Source organism: Rhineura floridana, chromosome 3 (genome assembly GCF_030035675.1).
Source record: "Rhineura floridana isolate rRhiFlo1 chromosome 3, rRhiFlo1.hap2, whole genome shotgun sequence".
In the NCBI taxonomy this organism is placed as follows: Eukaryota; Metazoa; Chordata; class Lepidosauria; order Squamata; family Rhineuridae; genus Rhineura; species Rhineura floridana.
In genome coordinates this window covers 50,765,299-50,788,850 of record NC_084482.1, presented here as the reverse complement: position 1 = coordinate 50,788,850, position 23,552 = coordinate 50,765,299, and the positions used below count along the sequence as shown (strand labels likewise).

General features: G+C 45.8%; 1 protein-coding gene across 5 annotated transcripts in view; it reads right to left on the bottom strand.

Annotated features, from left to right (window-relative positions):
* Window positions 1-1,128: 1,128 nt before the first annotated feature.
* TTYH2 (tweety family member 2) overlaps window positions 1,129-23,552 on the bottom strand; it is a 90,307-nt gene continuing 67,883 nt past the window's right edge. For 4 of the 5 annotated variants that reach the window (XM_061615705.1, XM_061615709.1, XM_061615707.1 and 1 more), the window contains exons 11-14: window positions 23,391-23,533; window positions 22,065-22,250; window positions 9,488-9,566; window positions 1,129-3,719 (exon numbers count right to left, since the gene is read on the bottom strand). In XM_061615705.1, coding sequence (XP_061471689.1) covers window positions 3,639-3,719; window positions 9,488-9,566; window positions 22,065-22,250; window positions 23,391-23,533 — 489 coding nt within the window. In that variant the 3' untranslated portion in view covers window positions 1,129-3,638. The remainder of the gene's footprint in view (window positions 3,720-9,487; window positions 9,567-22,064; window positions 22,251-23,390; window positions 23,534-23,552) is intronic. The other variant, XM_061615706.1, reaches the window with a different exon arrangement.

Sequence of the window (23,552 nt, the reverse complement as noted above, 5' to 3'; positions counted from 1 at the left end):
CATCTTTCCCCCCCTAACGCTTAATTTCTGCTCTAGTCCTATTCAGCATGGGGGGGGGGGAGGAGAGATAAGGAGCTGGTTATGGTTTGCTGCCTGTGGTATTTCTGTTCACCTGTGAATTCAGATGTTGCAGAACATACCACAAAGCTACTACATATTTGGGCATAATCTACACTTTTTTGATTTACTGTTTTATTATTTAAATTCTAAAAGTCAGAGCAGTAATTTGCCCACTGGTTAGCTTCAGAACCAAAAATATGAAGCACATTCCAATACCCATTTTTATTTCATTTATTTAACATAAATTATATACCCCTTGATTGTAAAAGACCTCTAAGCAGTTTACAAAAAAATATTAAAATTGATAAAACAGCTAAAAACAAGCAATTAAAACATTTAGTTGAGTTATCATAGTCAGAAAGCAGGGTGACCCTTATAGGAACTCAAATCTGCAACTGATTTCTGAGGTTTGCTGAATGCATGTGGAGGGACCCTTCTGTTCTTGATTCCAGCCTTGAACAAAATCATAGAGCAGAACAACCAGGCTGGGGGGAGAGCAGTTACACTGAACTGCATTCAGTGCATAAAGATCAAGTCAAACTGTTTATTATTATTATTATTTGTTGGCAAACGGTTTTTCTTTCTAACACATCAGGGATGTAGAAGCAGTTCTAAGCACTGGTAGGGGAAGAGAGGAATGTTAATTGTGAGTGAACAAGCTGAACCACTGGCTGTGTTCTACACTGATTGACCCTATGTGGAATAAAACTGCAAATAGTATTACTCAGTATTATGAAGGAATGATGGTCACCTAACCCACATCAGGTACCATCATTTTCTGTGACAGAAGTTATATTCTGCCGTTTGCTATGTGATTCAGCCTGTGAGATCTAGCAATCTGCGCAATCACAGACTCTCACTGTACTTCCGTGACCTTGAATTGAATCTCTCTTAAAGACCATGTCAGTTTGAGAATGCGGGTGTGTTTTATAAAGCCAAATTTACTCTGGCCTTTGAACCCATACAACTATCATTTCCAGAGACGCATCTAATAATGTCTGATTTCAAACACATGGCTCTGTACTGCAGGGGGACGGCGGAAAAGAAGACATCTAAGAACACAAGCAGTTGAAGGTCACCTTTTAGTACAAGTGTTTATTATTTGTTTCCCAGTCAGTACATACAAATCAGGCATAGCTCCAGAAGGAGCCTGAGATGAGGTTAGTTCACATGCGTTTTTAAAAAAAACAGTTTTAAACAGTATTGTTACAGTGACACAATTAAAAGCATAAAATTCAGGGTTCTTCCTGTCCCATGCCTTAAAGTTGTAGTTTGCCACATATAAGATGAATGTTCAAATTATGTTGCCATACATATGTACAAGTTATCCTTGATAAAAGACACAGTGAGTCATTGCTGTCAAGTAATTAAACCTCCGTGTAGCTTAGGAGGCTAACTTTGTACCTCTGCAGTTTTTAGCACTATTAGCCCCTGTGCCATGGTTGGCAGGAGCAATTCAGAAGAATGTGCTGCCCAAATACTACTAATCCAGGCTGATGCCGCCTGGAAAGTCTCATTTGTAGTCCCCAGGTTTAATAAATGCTTTCTCTCTCTCTCTGTGCGCTTTGGTGGCTAACCCATCTCTTTGTGTTCCCATGAGAGAGCATGTTCATATATTGCTTTCTCTTCCTCCAATGTCAAGGTACAAAATGTTGAGCAACTCATTGGGAAACACAGCCTAAGCAAATATTAAAAAAGAGGCGAGTTAAATTGGTTTAGGTAAAATTAAACCTGTAAGGCAGGGGAAGCCAACATGATGTCTCCCAAATGTTGCTGAAATTGACTCCCATCACTGCCATCCAGCATGACCCATGGACAGGGATGGTAGTCCAACAGTACCTGGAGGGCACCACATTGGCTACTCCCAAGTAAGAGGGTGGCATCAGAGCTCCTGTAGGTGAAATAACATTCCACTCATCCATTTAGACATATTTTGATCCCCTTCCCATCCCCCAGCAGTCCCCCACTGCCAGCTAGACATATCTCCTTTCCCCAGAGACACACACATATACACAGAAGAAGAGAAGGGCAAAAAGGATTCTTCTTTCCAATACTGAATGGAAATGGAAAGTCACGCTCCATTTTTATTGACAGCCAAAACTGTGTGAGTGATGATCACTATAGCGATGAACAACAGTTTTAGTTTAGCAAGACTCCCTTGATTAACATTGACAGTAAGAATTACTTTCAATAGCCTCCAAAGATGCTAGCTGTATTACAGTCCTGTCCATTGCTGGAGAAAAGTGGACAAGCCGTTACTCAAGGGAAACTGTGCCAAGACATTGTCAGGAACACCTTTGTGGCAATAGTCAAAGCCATTTCTCCCTATTTCATACCAATCCAATTTCCGCCATTATTTTTATCCCACCCCTGGCCCTCCTCGTAGTCAGAGAAAAGAATGCTTGAATGAGTCAAAGTTTTCCCCTACACAGATAATAGCATGCAATTGCCATGGGAGGTTAATTTTTCTTTTAAGAAAAATCAGTGCTAAAAACAGAAATTGACTTTACAAAATATCCAGACATATAAAAAAAACCCTTGTGTAATTAATAAAAATTCTTTAAAAAGACCAAAAAAAAGTTATGCTCTTTGGATAGCTGATATAAAAACACTGGAAGGAAAAACAAAAATAATAATTATTATAATATGCAGAACAAACAAAATATATAAAAGAATAGAAAAACCCCAGTTTGTTCCAAATAATACCCGAGGCCATCAAAGCAATGGTTGCTGAATTGCATGTTCATTCTATTAACAAAGGGACCAATGACAAGGGAGAATACTGTGCATGGATCTCATACCATACTATATAGCAAACAAGTGTTATCAAAAGGAGATGTTGATAAAGTAGCATAGTGCCAAGCCAGCAACAGGCTGTTGTGCAGAGGCCTCTCCAGAGGAAAAAGGAAATTCACTCTAGTGGTTGGTATTGCATTTGACTCAGAGGTGTGGAAGCATTTTCTTTCGTGGCAAACACCCCATTTCCCTTAGGTCACTGTACACCACGTCAGCGTTCTATTTACTGGTACAGTATACTGGTCTTTGTTATTTGCTCTAATAAAACAAAAAGAAAGCCCAAACCACACCATCAATGATGGAACAAACAGCCCCTAAGTCAGTGCAGAGGGGGGCAAAAGTAGGAATTCATACTGTGCCTGTGCACAAACTTGTGACAGTCCAAAACCTAATTCCACCCCACCTCCCCACCCCAAAGCTTGGGGAGGACAATGCCCTGGTGGAAAGAAGGGATCAGAAAGAGATGGCGAGTCAAAGAGAAGACTTCAGAGCAGTTAGCTCCAACGATGGAAGAACTGGCTACCATCCTGTGTGTGCAAGAGAGGAAGACTAAACACAGTGAGAGAAAAAAGCTGCCAGTTGAGCACATGGGATAATCCCTGGAAGACCACCCGGCGTGCCAGTGGGTCTCTTCTCCAGCTGACTCCCTCTCCAAGAGCCCTTCTCCGTCACTTCACTATGGAGGCAATTCTATTCCCTGCAGTCCATGCACCTTCAGTTGTTGTTGGGTTTTTCACTATAGCAACATTGTTTGTTGTGGGCTTTTCTCTACAAGGTGAGTGCTAGGCTGGAAATTCGTTGCCATACTGTCGCCTGTGATCATCATTAACCGAAAGATAGGTGGCTCGCATACTTGGAGAATACTACAGAGAGAAGAGAAAAGGGGGAAGAGGAGTTACATATTTTGCTGTTCTAGCCACCAGTGTAGGCTCTAACTGACAAAGACTGGGAGACGACCCCTTAAATGCCTTTTCTAAAAAGTGCCCCCAGAAAGAACATAAATACTGCAAAACAGATCAGGGCTCGGTTGTTGGAAGTTATGCTGTGCTTCATCTAGGTTTCATGTGGCTGTAAAGCAGCAGAACCACATCCTAACCACTGGCGGTGGAGTGAAATGAGGCGACAACAGAAAGGCACCCAGAAAAAGGAAAATGCTGGCAAGGGATACACCTTGTGTTATTCTGAAAAGAAAGTGAGCTATTTGGGGGAAGGGGAGGCACAGAAAACATCCTGCAGAAAATAAGCCATCTATATTTTTCTCCACTCAAGAGCTGGAAAGCGGCAGGATCTGTTTTGGAAGTGTCACCATTTAGACGCACAGAACAAAACCTGTCTGCTTAACATACCAATTTTGGGTTTGTTGTGGTAAACACCTGCTACTGAAAACTATTTTTTTAAAAGATGATATAGCAAACTTCTTTCCACAACTACAGTACAAATGAAAACAGTGCTCCCTCCTCTCAAACTGGCTCTTATCAAGATTTAAAATATGGACATCAACCACTTTTAGTTACTGCTATGGTCCCCAAATGTAAGTGAGGCATGTTTCTTTCTCTGCATAGATATCCAGTTCTGTTTACAAAACAAGGGTTCTTTAAAAGCCTTAAGTGAAGAGGATGGAGTAAGGCTAGGGTACCTCCTGTATTTATTATCAATGCATGGTAGAAACAAGTACACAATTAAAGGCTATTTCAAACATGATTGTTTAGCATGTTGCATTTTTAGTATGTACAGTAGTTTGAATTTGCATTACGTGTGTTATGGGAAAATGCTACAGGGAACTGTTGATTGGGTGTGGTTTCCTCCAGCATGGACCTGTATGGAAATCTTCAGTGTGTAAGTAATTCTGTCAATACAAGGACTTCTGCCTGTGCAACTGGACCTCTTCTCCCTCTCCTCTCCCCATGCCTCCATGAAACATGTTCTGGGTTTCCCCCAACCCTGTGGAGCACCTTTGGGGGACACAAAGACAAAGAGAGGGTGAGAAGGTCCAGCAGGCGGAAGTCTGTGTGCTAACCATTAATGGGACTACTTCATTGGCTACAACTCTCTAAGATTCAGGCTTGTACTATCTATAGTACAAACTGAGACCATCTATTTTATTTTACAAGAATCCCAGTAGTTTACCAATGTATGTCAAAATTATAAAGCAAGGGTGCATACTCAGGCTCTCTTTAACAGTTAAGGCGCCTTCCTCTTTCAACAAACCTTTTAAGTAGAGACCATATCCCAGTGTGTCTGTGTTGGAATTGCTTTTTAAGATATTTTTAAAGCTTTTTTTAAAAAAAGATGTCTTTAAAGATATTTTGCTTTAATATGTTTTTAAATATTTTTTGTTTTAATATATTTCAACGTCTGTTTTTATGTTGTTTTTGAGTGTTTTTACTGTTTTTGTTTGCTGCCCTGGGCTTCTACTGGGAGGAAGGGTGGGATATAAATGTAATAATAAATAAATAACCTGTGCTAAGTGATCCCAAGCATACAGTCTTGCTTAAAAGGATGGATATTACCTTTCCGGATTGGACCAAGGTCCACTTAGCACAGAATACATTGGCCAGTGATGTGCTGAAGTCTATCTTTTTCCTACTTGACTCCCACCCTTATAAATGCATTACAGCAAGAGACAATTCTAAGTTCATTCCCAGTTAATTGTTTCCGCCCCCCCCCCAACAACTATGTTTTCCATATACTCCCAAGATACTGCTTCTGTTGCAGGGATGTCACATGCTGTCTGTACTCAGCAGCCAATGTGGTGTAAGTGAATCAAGCAATGTGCTTGGATCAGGAGGACATGGGTTCAACATGCCCACTCAGCTAGGAAATGGACTGAAAACGTTACGGGCAAGTCTTTTATCTCTTGATGTAGCTCAACTCACAAGAGTGTTGTGAGGATAAAAAGGCAACCCTTTTGAGGCCGGATGGGTGAGTGGCAGTCGAGTGGGGGAGGAGAGAGAATTATGACTGGTGCCCTGAGCTTCTTGAAGGAAGTGTAAGATACAAATGCAAATAAATCACGACAGCCAGCAATGGATTTCCTTCCTAAACTAGTGCATACATTGCTATTACCTTCTGGAATGTGATTAAATGTCCGAGGCAAATGGCCACTGCCTAGGTATCATCAATACCTTTTCCCTCTTTCCATACTTGCCCCATTTTAAATACACGTATGTATAAAGATTTCTTTAAAGAATTGTTGAGGCAAATATTGGGGGGGGGAATTCCAGGTGCTCGAAGCAGCAATTTTCATAAAGTTCCCCTCCCCCCTGCTTTTTCTTGCTTGTCACTGGTACTCTCTCAGCTTTGCGGCTGATGTTTACATAGTACAAAAGGTCTTAATCTAATAGTAGGTTGTTGTTGCTGTTTAGGTTGAGGTTTTTATTTAAATATTTTGGTTTTTAAAGTTTGAAAAGCAGAAAAGTACTCCCCCCACCACACTCTTCAATTTATAAAGCTGCACTTAGACCTTTCCTATGGAACAAAACCCCTCGCCACTTCAGGAACCTTGCAAAGCCAGCTCCTCAGCCATCATTCACCTTTGTCCATATTAACACAGGGGCAAACCGGTATGGCCATCCCACCCCATCTATTTTCTGGAGTAGGGATGGGTTCTTGAACGACGAGTACTATTGGAAGTACAGGATGAAGGAAACAGCCGAGCGGTTTTTTTGTGTCTGTCTGAAAAGTGTGTGTGTGTGTGTGTGTGTGCATGCGCACGGAGGGGTTTTTGAGGGAAAATAGTGTCTTCCAAATCACAGCATTAAGGAAAATTATTCACAGTCTATTTTTCTGGAGCTCAAAAAAGCTTGAAAGCCTTTCCTTGGAGGATTTAAATCCTATATAAATTGGACTGTTCAGTATGTGGCTTTGAATTAAACTGACTGCATTTAGTTTCATCATTGTCCTTGAGCATTTAACAGTGGCAACCTCTGCAATAGCAAGATTAAAACCAACCAAGCTGGCAGAGCCCCAACATTCAAACATTAAAAACAGTTCCTGTAAAAAGACAGAACAACTGTCACCTAGAAGTAAAAAACTGGTGTTGTGGTAGCTTGTCTTCAAGACTCAGCTATTCTGTTCTTCCTGAATAACCATGAAGCTGGCTGCCCTGATGTGTTGCCTGGCTTTGGGTCCCCATCTACAGATGGAGTCCAACTACACTTGGAGAGCCACAGGGTCCTCAACCCTGATCTATAGTGACATTTGTGGTCATTACCATGTATGAAAGAATGAAGTGGTGGAGTGGCTGCTTGAGCACGCAGGCTGAGATCTGAATGTATCCTATTTGCTTCAAAAAGATTATTTGCATCAGTACTCTCAATTGGGTTTGTACCCAGTGCAAAATAAGCCCAAAACGTAATTGTGCAATTTAGCCCATAGTACAATGAAGGCACACTGTTTTATTAACACTAAGAACTCAGTGGAGATTGGTTAGAATGTGATTCCTTATCTGATTGGCCAATATATACCTCTAATTAAAGAATCTTGTTAATAGGATAGCATAAGAACAGCTGTTTGGTGCCTGCAGGTGCCTTTTACCTTGCTTGAAAACAGGACTTCCTGTCTTCCCCCCCACTTCCTGTTCCAAATTGAACTCTTTAACTCAGAAGAAGAGGCACTCTCGCCACAAGAAAAGAAGAGTCTTGCAGCACCTTGAAGGACAACACATTTACAGTGGCAAAAGCTTTTGGGAGCCAGAGCCCACTTCATCCCACGCATGAAGTGCTATCCTCGCTTGTCATATGTAGAGAGGTGATGGTGGAATGTTATTATTTCAAAGTGAGAGCAGAGGGTCCCAAGCCATGCACAAAAAGAGGAGTGTTAAATTACAAACACTGGTATAAAGGAAATTCAGTCAAAAGCATAAAAGATGCAAACTGAGTAGGATGTACTCTTAAGGGATGATGAATAATGAACATAAACTCCTAAAGAGATTATTTTCTATAGTGAGCTAGCCATTCTCAATCTCTGTTGAGCCCGAGACTGATAGCATCAAACCTGCAAATGAATTCCAACTTAGCAGCTTCATGCTGGACTCTCCCTTTTAAAAGTTTTGTTAATATTGCATCCCTCCCACCCCAAACTTTTGCCTGTAAACATGGGTATGGGTACAACTTATGCCATGATAAATCTTTTAGTCTTTCAACAAGTTTCTTTGTTGGTTTTCCTGCAATAGATTCAAATGGCTACCCCCTCTTGGGAATTTGTCTATATGGCGCAGAAGGAAATCTCTAGCTGGGTAAACCATAATGAAACATTACCTTTGAGGTTTCATTGTATCAAATTTAAGCACTTCTACTAAACTGACTATTTAAAACAACATGTTTGGCAAATATTTCTCACAAAAAAACCCCTATTCACATCACAAGTTCTCATTTGGGGATCACCTGGTCTATAAACTAACTGAAGAGTTTTAAAAAAAATTTTTTTGCTCCAATTAATGCATCACACCTGATATATATTCAGTAGGCCCCAGCAATGTCATTTCATGGGATAAATCCAAGTGAACCTGAAATTCTGGGTTCCTACCTAGTTATGCTATTTGCCATTATTCCATCCTGCATAGTATACAGCTTGGAAAACCTCTAATTTCATCCAATACAATCTACTAAGCTAAACACACACCTACTGTAAATCAAGTGAATACAGTAAAGGTCTGACATTTTGAATTCTGGGGATTCTGTTGTTTATGAGGGGAGGGGAAATGTACAGCACAGAGAAGTAAGTGATCACCAGGAGGGAAAAATAAATGAACTCCAGTTCCAAACGGAGAAAAGATCCAAACAAAAAAACGAATAAGCGACTTACTCTTGAAGGGCTACATAGCTCCAAAACAGTTGATGCAAAAACAAAGGAAACGTTAGCAGGCAAGATGTGTTTTAAAGGAACATAAAGAGCTTTTCCATAGAGTGAAATAGGTTTGCAGAAAAATATGGAAGGATTATAAAAAAAATTAAGAAGAAAGCAAAGACTATATACTCATCTTCTAGATGGTTAGTATCTGAACAGTTGAACAAAATGTTAAATGCACACAGGGAATTTTGTTTTATGGCACTGTGTAACATGCGTATATATATATATATAAAAGAGAATGCAAAGCCGTAGACATCAGCAGGCAAAATGCCATAGATATCTATGGGCAAAATCAGCAAATTCAATAGGGTTGCTGGATAACCTCACACCACAAGCTGCAGGTGTGACAGTGAGCGAAGTACAATACTACAGCATAGAGTTGCTCTCTGCCCAGTTGCCACACAGCTGCCCATAGATGGCCTATAATGATGCCATCTTAACAGACTGCACCCTGTGTTGTCTATAGGTGATGCAGCTAAAACAACTGTGGGAACAAGAAATGCCAATCTTCAAAAAGGCAGGACATGCTGCAGAACTTTTCGCCTTCCAGCAGATATGAATCTTTGGGTTGACTGTCATTTTCTGAAAGAGTGATTTTTCCCCTCGTTTCCTCATCTCTAACATCAGAAACAAAACTATTTTGGCTTTTGACAAAAGCAGGAAGCTTTCTCGTCCCAATTTATTTTTAAAAAATGCATTTTAATATAGAGAAGTTAGTAAAAGCATAGGAAACAAAAAGGGTGTGTTATAAAAATGATTTGGCCTCTGACGCCCACCGTACCGTGGGGGGAGGCGATCCTCTTCCAATCAGTGGGACGTTTTCATAGCGTGGGTTCCCACCAAAGAGCACAGCTTGGTTCCTGCAGGTAGAGAGGAGTAAGGTCAGGAGGTCAATCTGTTCAAATGAACTCGGTTCTGAGCCTGCGGCTAGGAAACAATCCTGTTACATTCCTACAAAAGCAATAAACTCAAGTTGGGTCAGGGACAGAGGAGGAAGAAGGGAAAGAGGAGATGCTAATTCTGTAAACTGGCTGCAACCCTATTATTTCTTTAAACAGAAACTATATAGTCAACTGAAAAATATTGCTGGTCTGGTGAAGAGGTGGCAGAATGTCAGCCACAGTCTTTTGGGTTAACCACTGTATCCAGCAGACCAATATAAACCTTTTCTCCTAATTTCCCTCGCAGCACTATGAGGAGTGAGGAATAGAGAATGTACATGACTCATCTCTTTAGTCTCTCAACTCTCATTAGCTCCACCTTTTGTAGACGAGGTTTAGGGAGCAGAAGTTATTCATTCTGACACCATCTCCTTCCATAGTCCAGAGGTACTCCTTTCCCTCAGTGAGTGCTGCTGGTGGAGGTGAAGGGCAGTCTTAACAAAAGCAGTGAGACTAGAGCAGTGACATAAAAGGTGTGTGCATGCTCTCTTCTCTCCACAAGTTAGGAGGAAACACACTTTCAGTGGTCTACTGGGAGTCTGCCAATGATAGGTAAAAATGGACTGCAGGTCAGCTTTCTGCCCTAGCCATTCTCAAACGTTATCCTTGCAAGCCTCACAAAAGGGGTGAGGGGAAGAATGACAGGCCTGTGCTAACCTTCTGAAGCTTTAATCAAAGTACGACTGGCAGCTCAGGAGGCAGCACTCAGCCGATTCTACCATATGTAGATGTGCATGCACTACAGTTCTTCATGGGACTGTACCATTTCTGAATGCCCATATGGGAATCACTTGCCTGAAGCGCTTTTCCCTGCGTCACAATCTTCTTGCACACAGAAATCTAAAGAGGCCAAGTAGTCTTAGATGGCACTGTTATGTGCAAGGACTTACTGTAGCCTGTTAGAAACAGCACATTTGAATCAGCTCACACTTGTTCCAGATCTGAAATGGCAGACCCAGGGCAGCTTCCGAGGCTATACTTGGAACATACATACAGGAAATCAAAATCTCATACTCTCTCTTTTAAGATGCCCTGGGCACATGTAATAGGGAGACATTTTGGCATAATAGTTTCAGGACCAGCACATACTTAAATATTGTTTTGCAACTTATCTTATTTTAAATTAGCATTATTAAAAGATTCAAATCCTACAATTCCATCTGGTCTTTAATTATCTTTCTAAATGACAGACACCCACATGTTCACTCGCCATGGCAAGTGTGCTGCCATCATCTGGTGAGCAGTGACAAGCCTCAGCCTTCCTCCTAATGATGGAGCTTTAGAAGTGGACAGAGATCTTTCCAGGAGCTGCAAGTTGAGCCTCTGCCTAGCTTCCATGTTGGGTGGAAAACTGAGGGTTGTTAATTTATATGTATATATGCAAATGTAGAATTTAAATGTCACAGCAGGCAAGCCCATTTCCCATCTAGATAAATTGTTCAATTAATTTTCACCCCACCCTAGATCACTAGAATTTGGTTCCTCTTGAATTCATTTATCCCCAATTAATTCCTCAGTAGATCATACTCCACATCAATTCAGTTATAATAATAATAATAATAATAATAAATTTAATTTCTGTGTCGCCTATCTGGCCAAAGGCCACTCTAGGCGACGTACAAAACAGTTAAAACACAATGAGATAAAATACAATAATACAATAAAAAACAGTATGAGAATAATACAGCAGCAACAATATTAAAACAGGGTAGGAGGCATTTCAGTCACAGTAATTAACCCTCCCCGGAGATCCCAAAGGCCTGTTGAAAGAGCCAGGTCTTTAAGGCTTTACGGAATACATTTAGGGAAGAGGCGTGCCGGAGATCTTGTGGGAGGGAGTTCCAGAGAGTGGGGGCCGCCACTGAGAATGCCCTCTCTCTTGTACCCGCCAATCTAGCTGCTTTTGTCGGCGGGATTGAGAGAAGGCCTTGAGTGGCTGATCTTGTCGGGCGGCATAATTGGTGGCGTTGAAGGCGCTCCGTAAGATAAACTGGGCCAAGACCGTATAGGGATTTAAAGGTTAATACCAACACCTTGAATTGGGCCCGGAAAACAACTGGAAGTCAGTGTAGATCGAACAACACTGGTGTGATGTGATCCCGGCGGCGACTATTCGTAAGTAGTCGAGCCGCCGCATTTTGTATAAGTTGTAATTTCCGGACCGTTTTCAAGGGTAACCCCACGTAGAGCGCATTACAGTAGTCCAAACGAGAGGTGACCAGGGCGTGTACTACCAGGGGGAGCTGATGAGCAGGAAGGTAGGGTTGCAGCCTTCGTATGAGGTGTAGTTGATACCAGGCTGCCCGGCTCACTGCCGAAATCTGAGCCTCCATGGACAGCCTGGAGTCAAGTACAACCCCAAGGCTGCGGACCTGGTCCTTCAGGGGTAAATTCACCCCATTCAACTTCAGGTCAACATCTCCCAACCTTCTTTTGTCCCCCACGAGTAGCACCTCGGTCTTATCGGGGTTCAGCTTCAGCTTGTTCCTTCCCATCCATCCACTCACGGATTCCAGGCACTTGGACAAGGTCTCCACAGCCAACTCTGGTGAAGATTTAAACGAAAGATAGAGCTGAGTGTCATCTGCATATTGGTGACACTGCAGCCCAAATCTCCTGATGATTGTCCCCAGCGACTTCATATAAATTATTAAATAGCATGGGAGAGAGGGTAGAGCCCTGTGGCACACCACAATTGAGAGGCCAAGGGTCTGAAACCTCCTCCCCCAATGCTACTTGTTGGTACCTATCGGAGAGAAAGGAATGGAACCACTGTAATACAGTGCCTCCAATTCCCAATCCCTCCAGGCGATGTAAAAGGATACCGTGGTCAACAGTATCAAAAGCCGCTGAGAGATCGAGGAGGACAAGAAAGGTGAATTCTCCCCTATCTAATGCCCTCCTCAAATCATCTACCAGAGCGACCAAGGCTGTTTCAGTTCCGTGACCAGTCCTGAAACCCGATTGGTATGGATCCAAGTAATCCGTTTCATCCAAGTGTGTTGACAACTGGTTGGCCACCACTCGCTCAATGACCTTGCCCAAAAATGGTAGGTTCAAAATTGGGCGGAAGTTATTGAAAACTTGGGGATCCAAGGAGGGCTTCTTCAGGATGGGCTTTACAATTGCCTCCTTGAAGGCTGATGGCATCACACCCTCTTTCAAGGAAGCGTTTACCACCGCCTTGATCCCCTCGCCCAATTTCTCTCTGCAGCTCATAAGGAGCCACGATGGGCAAGGATCAGTTAGACAAGTGGTAGGCTTCACAGATGAAAGCACCTTGTCCACATCCTCAGAAGGGAGAAGCTGAAACTGATCCCAACTTACCGGCATGCAACTGGCCAACTCTGGTTCATCCACTGTATCCACGGCGCACGGGATCGAGCTCCGTAAGTGTTCGATTTTGTCAGCGAAGTGCTTTGCTAATATATCACAGGAGGCCTTTGACTGTTCCAAGGGTTCCTGAGCAACTGGACCGACCAGGCTTCGGACCACCTGGAACAGCCTCCTGGGACAGCACTCCGCAGACGCAATAGAGGCAGCAAAGAAAGCCTTCTTTCCTGCCTTTACTGCCACTTGGTAGGCAGCTACTGCTGCTCTAACCTGTGTCCGGACATCTTCGGAGCGAGATTTCCGCCACCGGCGCTCTAGTCGTCTCACCTCCTGTCTCAAACTACGCAACCGTGGTGTATACCATGGTGCTAGTTGAGTTCTATTCAGGGGGACAGGATGTTTCGGAGCCACCCGGTCTAATGCCCTGGTGATCCCATCATTCCACTCCTTCACCAGGGTTTCAACCGGGCGACCTTCAGCAGGTTCCAATTCCCCTAGCGCAGTCAGGAATCCATCCGGATCCATCAGGCGCCTGGGGCGGACCATTCTAATAGGTCCTTCACCCCTGCGGAGGGGGCATGGCATCGAGAAGTCCATGTTTACCAGGTAGTGATCTGACCATGACACAGGGGTGGAATGAACCACTCCCAACTTCAGACCACTTCTCTCCTCTCCCAGGACAAATACAAGGTCGAGAGCATGACTGGCTACATGGGTGGGCCCAGTATTACTAAGGTGCAGTTCCCAGGAAGCCATGGTTTCCAGGAAATCCCGAGGGGCTCCAGTGAGAGTGGCCTCGGCATGCACATTAAAGTCACCCAGCACTAACAATTCTGGGGACAATGCCCGTACAGCCGAGACCACCTCCAGCACCTCGGCCAGGGAGTCTGCTGTGCAGTGGGGTGGGCGGTACACCAGCAGGATCCCTAAACTGCCCTTCGGGCCCAACCTCCAGTACATACAATCAACAAATTGAGTCCTATGGAGAGGAGGTCTGGCAAAAACCAAGGACTCTTGGTAGATGACTGCCACGCCCCCTCCCCGCCTTCCTACCCTCGGCTGCTGTGCATAACGGAAACCTGGTGGACACATGGCCTCAAGAATGGGAGCAGAGGCTTCGTCCAACCAAGTTTCCGAAATGCATGCCAGGTCTGCCCGCCCATCCAAGATCATATCATGAATGAGTGAGGTTTTCTGAGCCACAGACCTGGCATTACATAACAGCAGTCGAAGGTCGGTAGGAACCTTGCGTCCCCCAGTTTTCGTCTGGTTCTGAGCAGACCCGGAACATGGGATGGATATAATGCATCTATCCCGTGTTCCCCTATATCCATCAGTTACCCCCATTCATTGCCTCCCAAACAATCTCTAAGTAATTTAAGATGATTTTAACTGATTATCTCCTGCCCAGTGACCCAGATCACCCCAGAAATTCAATTTCTTCCAAAATAACTACCCACCAAGAACACTCATGCCACTAAGAAAAAGTTTCTTGGCCTACGCTTCACCTCTAGCAATGGCCCTGGCTCAGGCACTTTTAAGTGTCATGACTGCAGTAGTCAAACTGGTGAGCTCTCTACTTCTCTTTCCTGTAGGTAAGAGACAGAGGCTTCCTCAGTCATATGATCTCATTCATTATTTATAAAAGCATAAAAAGTATACTAGATGCACGATATGTTTTGAGGCATGAAGGCAAATGCAGATAATGGATACTCTTTAATCTAGGAAAACAGGTAACCCTTCTAGAACTTTCCACAGATATTTTTCACAGATCTTGTTAAATGCGGGGGTTCACAGAGGCGTGCAGCTAATGAACAGATAAGGCCAGACCCTAAATTTGCCAGGTAGGAGGAACCAGGGGGTCAGCCAGCGTGTTTTACCGTTTGGGAAGCCCCGAAGGAGGAGGCAGAGAAGTCCTTAAGGGAGTCCAATTGTCCAGAAAACAAGAGATCCGATCAGCTGGTATAGCATCGCAAGTATTGCTAAACCTTGAAATTTGACAATCTGTTTGAGGATGATGGGCTGAGGACAAATGGAGCCAGACATCTAGGGTTCAAAACAGGGATTGCCAAAATCGGGAGGTAAACTGGACTCCTTGATCATGATCTGGAAGGCCATGCAGATGGAATACCTGGGCAAGAAACATCCCGGCAGTCTCGGAAGCTGAGGGAAGTCTGGTACATGGGAGGAAGTGGGCCATCTTAGTAAACAGGTCTACCACTATGAGGGTAGTAGTCATTCCTCTGGAGGCAGGGAATTCCGTGATGAAATGTAGGGAGACTGACCGCCAGGGTCCTGGGGGAGTCGGGAGTGGAAGCAGGGCCCCCGGTGGCTTCCCGGGACAGTCCTTTGCCCGCTGGCAAGTATTGCAGGCAGTTACCCAGTCCCTGATGTCCGCATGGACTCGGGGCCACTAGAACTCCCACAACACTAGGTGGAGGGTCTTGTAGGTCCTGAAGTGCCCAGCTGCCTGGTTGTAATGGCACAGGCAAAGCACTTCTCCTCATAGGACCCCCAGGTGCATGTATAACTGGTTCCGGTGGTACAAGGTGCCATGGTGTAGCAAGAGTGGACTATCAGTGGCTGGGGCTCCTGACTTAAGGTCTTGCAGGTGCTTTATTTTATTTATTTATTTATTAATTTATTTATTTATTGTATTTGTATACCACCCCATAGCCGAAGCTCTCTGGGCGGTTTACAGTAACTAAAAACATTAAAACAAATATACAAATTTAAAAACACATCTTTTAAAAGCAATTTAAAACACAATTTAAGAATTTAAAACAATTTAAAACACATGCTAAAATGCCTGAGAGAAGAGGAAAGGCTTGACCTGGCGCTGAAAAGATAACAGTGTTGGCATCAGGAGCACCAGGGAGCATCAGGGAGCATCATTCCATAATTTGGGGACCACCACTGAGAAGGCCCTCTCCCTTGTTGTCAGCCTCCCAGCTTCCCTCTGAGTAGGCACCCGGAGGAGGACCTTTGATCTTGAATGTAGTGTAGGGGTGGGTTCATATTGGGAGAGGTGTTCCATCAGGTATTGTGGTCCCAAGCCATATAAGGCTTAATAGGTCAAAACCAGCACCTTGAATCGAGCTTAGAAACATACAGGCAGCCAATGCAAGCAGGCCGGAATCGGTTTTATATGTTCGGAACGTCTGGTCCCTGTTATCAATCTAGCCGCTGCATTTTGCACAAGCTGCAGTTTCCAAACCGTCTTCAAAGGCAGCCCCACGTAGAGTGCATTGCAGTAATCTAACTTGGAGGTTACCAGAGCATGGACAACTGAAGCCAGGTTATCCCTGTCCAGATAGGGACGTAGTTGGACCACCAACCCAAGTTGGTAGAAGGCACTCCGTGCCACTGAGGCTACCTGAGCCTCAAGTGACAGAGATGGTTCTAGGAGAACCCCCAAGCTATGAATGTACTCCTTCAGGGGGAGTGCAACCCCATCCAAGACAGGTTGGACATCCACCATCTGGTCAGAATAACCACCCACTAGCAGCATCTCAGTCTTGTCTGGACTGAGCCTCAGTTTATTAGCCCTCATCGAGTCCGTTGTTGCAGCCAGGCACCGGTTCAGCACATTGACAGCCTCACCTGAAGAAGATGAAAAGGAGAAATAGAGCTACATGTCATCAGCATACTGATGGCAACACACTCCAAAGCTCCGGATGACCGCACCCAACGGTTTCATGTAGATGTTGAACAGCATGGGGGACAGAACTGACCCCTGCGGAACCCCATACTGGAGAGTCCAGGGTGCCGAGCAATGTTCCGCAAGCACCACCTTCTGGAGGCAACCTGCCAAGTAGGAGCGGTCCCTCCCACTCCCAACTCAGCCAGTCTTTCTAGAAGGATACCATGGTCGATGGTATCGAAAGCCGCTGAGAGATCAAGGAGAATCATTAGAGTCACACTTCCCCTGTCTCTCTCCCAACAAAGGTCATCATACAGGGTGACCAAGGCTGTTTCTGTGCCAAAACCAGGCCTGAAACCTGACTGAAATGGATCCAGATAATCAGTCTCATCCAAGATTGTCTGGAGCTGGCCCACAACCACTCATTCCAGGACCTTGCCCAGGAATGGAACATTTACTACCGGCCTATAGTTATTAAGATTTTCTGGGTCCAGGGAGGGTCTCTTCAGGAGGGGTCTCACCACCACCTCTTTCAGGCAGCCAGGGACCACCCCCTCTTGCAGAGAGGCATTAATCACCTCCCTGGCCCAGCCGGCTGTTCCATCCCTGCTAGCTTTTATTAGCCAAGAAGGGCAAGGATCCAGCATAGAAGTGGTTGCACGAACCTGTCCAAGCGCCTTGTCAACGTCCTCAAGCTGTACCAACTGAAGCTCATCCAAGAAATTGGGACACGGCTGTGCTCTGGATACCTCGCTTGATTCACCTGCTATAACACTGGAGTCTAAGGCCTTGCGGATGCTAAAGATTTTATCCTGGAAGTGCCTAGCAAATTCATTACAGTGGGCCTCAGATGGTTCTACCATGTCCCTGGGGCCAGAGTGTAATAGCCCCCGGACAATTCTGAAGAGCTCAGCTGGGCGGCAGATTGATGATTTGATAGTGGCAGCAAAATATTGTTTTTTGCTGCCCTTACTGCCCCTAAATACAGCTTACCATAGGCACTTACCAGTGTATAATTGCATCCACCAGGAGTTCGTCTCCATCTGCACTCAAGCCGTCTCCTATATTGTTTCATCACTCTCAGCTCTGGGGTATACCATGGAGCTGTACGAGCTCTACACAGGAGAGGGCGCTCAGGAGGTCTCTTTTGCACATACGGGTCCTTCTGCTGGTGTTCTCTCACCCTGTCCAGTAGGGACTGGGGTTGCTGGGTGGCTGCAAAATTTTCTGGACATAGGATGGGTCACAGGGGAACCTGACTTGACTCAGTCCGGTACTCTGGTATGCAGTAGAGCGCATCCGCTTGTTTGTTCTGACAGCCAGGAAAATAGGAGACGGTGAAGCTGAACCAGGAAAAGAAAAGGGATTACCGGATCTGGCACTGATTTAACCGTTGGGCAGTCTGCAAGTACTCTAGGTTCCAATTATCAGTCTATACTTGCACCGGATGATGTGCTCCTTCTAGATGGTGGTGCCACGTCTTGAAAGCCACCTTGATTGCTAGCAACTCTTTTCCCAAAATAGTATAGTTTTTCTCTGAGGAGTTGAGTTTCCGGGAATGAAACCCACATGGGAGCAGAGTCTGTCCCTTGTCTACTGGCTGTAGCAGTACCGCCACTACGGCTTTGTATGATACATAGGATTCCATGATGAAGGACCTAGCAGGGTCAGGCTGCTGGAGGATGGGTTCTGAAGTAAAGGCTTCCTTGAGGCTGTGAAATGCCTGCTGAGCCGCATCAGTTCAGTAGAGCTTATCTTTAGACCGGAGCAGATCTGAAATGGGCACAGTTAGATCAGAGAAGTGAGAGATGAACCGGCGGTAGTAATTGGCGAAGCCCAATAAGTGTTGTTGGAAGACCGCTGGAACATTGCATACACCAAACGGCATCACAGTATACTCAAAGTGCCTGTTTCTGGTGCGGAAGGCTGTCTTTCATTCATCCCCCTCCCGAATGCGCACTAGGTTGTAGGTCCCCCATAGATCCAACTTTGTAAAGATTCGGGCTTCACGCAACCACTCCAGGAGTTCTGGGATCAGAGGCAAAGGATACTGGTTCCGAACAGTGATCCGATTAAGGGCTCGGTAAGCACTGCAAAGCTGGAGTTCTCCACACTTCTTTACAAACAACACCGGTGCAGCAGTTGGCAAAGTAGAGGGTCGGATAAAACCTCGGCGTAGCTTCTCATCAATGAACTCCCGTAGGGCCGCCAATACAGGTTCAGATGAGGAATAAATCCTGCCCACGGGAATCTTGGCCCCAGGTATCAACTCAATCGGGCAGTCATATGGGCAATGTGGGGGTAGCCGATCTGCTTCCCGCTTCCCAAACACCTCTTGGAACTCCCTGTATTTGCTCGGCAGTTTGTTCAGTTCGGGGGCCTCTTCTGAGGTACCCATGGCCCGCTCCGTCTAGGCCCGACAAGCTGTTCAGCACGGTGGGGAAGGGAAGGATATCTGACCCATTGACCACTGAATGCACGGATCGTGTTGCCTGAGCCACGCCAGACCAAGCACTAATGGGAAATGCGGGACCGCCACCAGGTAAAAATGGATCTGTTTCTGGTGTCCTGCCAAGGTCACCTATAAAGGTGTGGTCTCCTGCACCACGGTCACGAGGTCAGGAGCTGCCCATCAATGGTTTCCACCAGTACAGGCTGGGCGGTAGGCTATCGTGGGATGTGGTGCAGGGTGGCAAAGGAAATGTCCATGAAATTGCTAGTGGAGCCTGAATCCAGCATGGCTTCCACTTGCAGGATCCCCTGTTCAGGGATCTTCAGGGTGACCAACACAGTCAGGTGCTAGGCCGGGGGGCGGCTAAGTTGACAGGCACTTTTGACAGTGACCTCAACCCTATCTAGGGGCCTGTTGCAGCCGTGGTTCCTGGTGGTAGGCTCTTGACTGGACACCATGCTGCAAAATGGCCAGGGGCCCCACAGTACAGACAGAGGCCACGTTGCCTGAGCCGCTGCTTCTCCTCTGGGGAAAGGCACGGTCGAGCCCCGCCCAGCTGCATGGGCTCCTTGGGTAGTGTTGGGTCTGAGGGCCAGGGACCTGAGTTCTGGTGTGGAAACAGGGCCTCTGTGGCCTGGCTGGAGGCGGGCCGAGGCTCACCTGCTTTCCAATCTCCCGTCAATCTGCAGGCACAAGCGAATCAAGGCTTTCAAGGTTGCAGGGCATTCCACCTGAGCCAATTCAACCAGTAGTTCATCTGACAGCCCCTTCTGAAATTGATCCATGAAGGCTGCTTCGTTCCAAGCTAGGTCCTGTTGCAGCAAATGGAGGTCAGTTACATAATCTATGAGAGGATGTTGGCCTTGTCTTAACCGGTGTATGCGACGGTTTGTGGTGGCAGCTCACACGGGGTCCTCAAAAGTGGCTCGAAGCTCCTGGGTGAAGGCAGTCAGATCAGTCAGCACCGGGCTGTGCTCCAACAGCAGGGGAGTGGCCCAATTTGCTGCTGCTCTGGTCAGCAGGCTGATTAGAAATCTCACCTTCCTCCTGTCATCAGGGAAGGCTTCAGGTTCCAGGTCTATATAGAGCTGGGTCTGTGCCAAGAAGGTTGAAAGCTGGTCAGCTGCTCCAGAGAACTTTTCCGGGGCAGCCACCAGGCATTTCACTTGGATGGCCGGTGTGGGAGGGGCAGCTGCTCCCTGCTGGGCTTGCAGGGCTTGCACAGCTGCGGTTAACTGGTCGACCTGGGAACGCAGGAGAAGGTTTTCCTGCAAAAGCTGCTCCATAGCTGAAAACTCTCAGCCCTAGCTGCTCTTATTTTTGCAGGTCTGGCTAGAGTCAATCTGTCAAATGAGGGGTGTCACAGAGGCATGCAACTAATGAACAGATAAGGCCAGACCCTAAATCTGCCAGGCAGGAGGAACCAAGGGATCAGCCAGCATGTTTTACCATTTGGGAAGAGCAGGAGGCAGAGAAGTCCTTAAGGGAGTCCAAATGTCCAGAAACCAAGAGATCCGATCAGGCAGGACAGGGTTCAAGGCACGGGTTTAACAGGAGAGTTGGAGTAATGTCTGCAGCAAGGCTTGGGACTGACTCTAGCAAGGAGTCTCCCTTTCCTTCCAGCCTTTTGTACTCTGCATGCTGGCCCAGGTGCTTCCAATCAGCCTGTGTTCTTGCGAGCTCTCCTGCTCCTTAATCGCACTGATTGCCTTCATTGCTGCAACACCTGTTAGTGTGTTCTCTCTGCTGGGGAAGGGGCAGCCTCCTGGTCGCTTCCTGATTCTGACAGGCAGGCTCCCTCAGGGGCTTGTCTCTGGTCTGGTGAAGGGTCCTGGGCTGTCTCCCTGCTTGTCCCCTCTCCTGGGTCTGTGGTCTCCCATTCCTCTTCCTCCTCAGATAAGTCCTCTGAGGGGGGCATGACAGATCTGCTCCCCCAACCTCAGGTAAGGCAATCCAATGTCAGATCCATCTAACCAAGGGAAAAGATTGCCAGCATGCAAATTCTGATGACAAAGGTTCAACAGCTGGCTGGAGGGCCAAGTGACTTGTTTCAAGGAACACATGGTTCCAGTCTATACCTCCCTCCTTTGTAACGTTTAGCTAAAGATGATGCGCCATGGCCTTGTCCCTCAGGATTTCTCCACACAAGCTCCACTTCACTGGTTACTGATTTCTGTGCGCAGAGAAATGGTACAATGACAGATGTTGCCTTTAACTAATGATTACCAGAGACGCAAAGTAAGTTTGGCAGCAGCCACGCATACCTACTATTGTGTAAACCTAAACATTTTCCTCTCCTTCTTATTGCCATTCCTTGATCATTTCCTTCCAGTCTGCCAGGAATGGAAGCTGAGGCAAACAAATTAACCATATGGAGCTAAACGGGCAAGAATTCCCACGTCAAATGGCACCCTGGTGGAGCCATTTCAGAACAGAGAAGCCACGTGTTGCTCAGTTCCTCGATAACAACCAAATATAGAAATAAGTGGAAAAGGACCTCACGGTAAAAAAAAAGCATGCAAACATACATGGTAACACAGTATAGTAAACAAGAAACCATGTGTTAATTCACATCTTCTGTACATATAGAATTCAAGGTCTGCATCTATAGGCTTTTCTTTAAAAAGACCTCCTCCCATAAGCAAGATTTTTCTTTTAAATAAAGAGAAGGAAATCTCTAGAACTTTTGGTGGGTTAGTGCTGGCTCATCCATTGGGTGGCTGGAATATCTGTACAGAGTATCAAGTTTATAAGTGGCACTGGGTTGCCAGCTGTTCAGAGAGAGGGATGGAAGCAAATATGAAAGGCAGCATGAGTCCCAACAGGGACAGGTGGCACCCAAGTATGGACAGCAAAGGATGGGATGTACCCCTGAGCACCCAGGCCACCCAAAAAGCTTAGCCAATATCTGCAGTCATCTGGGGAACCACAAAGGCCCAGGCATGAGTTTAACTGCTGACTTTTGGTGTCCCAGGCATCTTGTACTCACATGTACTCAGACACTGGAGCATTGGAGATGGTCGGTGCTGGAGGCTGGAGGCTTGTCTGACTGCCTAGGCTACTACTATAGCTGCAGAAACTACGGAGCTGCCCACGGGTAGGGTTGTGGGCAGCAATACGTCGGGCCTGCGGATTGAAGGGGTCCTCTTCATCTATATCGTCATATTCTCGGTCCCTAGTCAGAAGGGAATAAGAATGCATTAACACTGGTCTGAGACACCAACTCAGCCTCTACTGTGCCCAGCAAAAGGAAGTCCTGTCAAGAAAAAAGGTTACAACTAAGAGCAAGGGAAAAGTTTGCTGCCCTGCCTACATTGGCAAAAGAAGGATATACAGCACCCTGCTACTGATGTGGGAGAAGGAAGCCGAATTGGGCATTTCAGGTGTCTTAGAGAATCTAAATTGTAAGGTCTCTCTCAGCAGTGACCAGGGAGGAAGCAGCAGAACCTGCAGTGCAGCTTCTTCTCTCTTGTTCCATGACAAGAGACCTAAGATCCAACTGTCTCCCTGGAAACCCAGTTCCAAGGACTGGTTCATATATTAAACTGGAGCACAAAAATGATCTTAAGAAACCCATCGTTCTCCCTGGGCAACCTCTAATTTCATACTGGGAGTAGGGCTATGGAGCTTGTGGGTTCTAGAGGCCTTCAGAAACGGATTAACTCAAGCAGCAGGAATATACAAGAGATGGAGGAAGTCAGGGATAACTTCCATGGTTGCCTCTCTTTACTGCTCTTGCTCACATTTCTCTCTCCTCCCCCCCAGCCCCAATTTAAGAATGAGTGTGAGAGATATGGGTGGCTGTTATTCAGCAGCAAATGTAAGTGCTCTGTGAATTGCAGATGTGTTAAGTAGTCTCATGTCATGCTAGACAGACAATCTTTAGACTACTAGGCAATCTGGAGAAACCTTTATTGCAGGGGTGGCTAATCTGTGGACCTCCAAATGTGGTTGGACTTCACTCCCATCAGCCCCAGCCAATGGTCAGGGACGATGCAACTAGTAGTCTGGCAACATCTGGAGGGCTACTAGTTCCCCACTCCTGCTCTGCCAGGTGGTATTTGGGACAGTTCTGCTGTCTCCTTGACCCCTCAATTTGCACTGCTCTTAGCATTTGAAGAGGGAAGAGATCAGCCTATGATTCTGGTTATGGTGTTCCTGGATCACAGACATCAAGCATACAGAGGTACCGCAGCAATTTTTATTGCATTCATCTCCATTTAAAAACACTCTCCATAATTAGCAAAGTGATTTTGTACCTTTGTGTATGTGTGTGTGTGTATGCACGTATGTTCCTGGGAGATTCCTGTTTTACCTGCTGGCTAAGTGCTTCCAGGCACGTGGCACGGCACAGATGATGGTGGAGAAAGACACGACAGCCAACAGAGAGAAGAGAATGAGGTAGAGCAAACCTTCCACTCCATCGTAGCAGATCCCAGTCAAGGCATCCAGATAATCCTTTAGTTGGAGGGGAAGG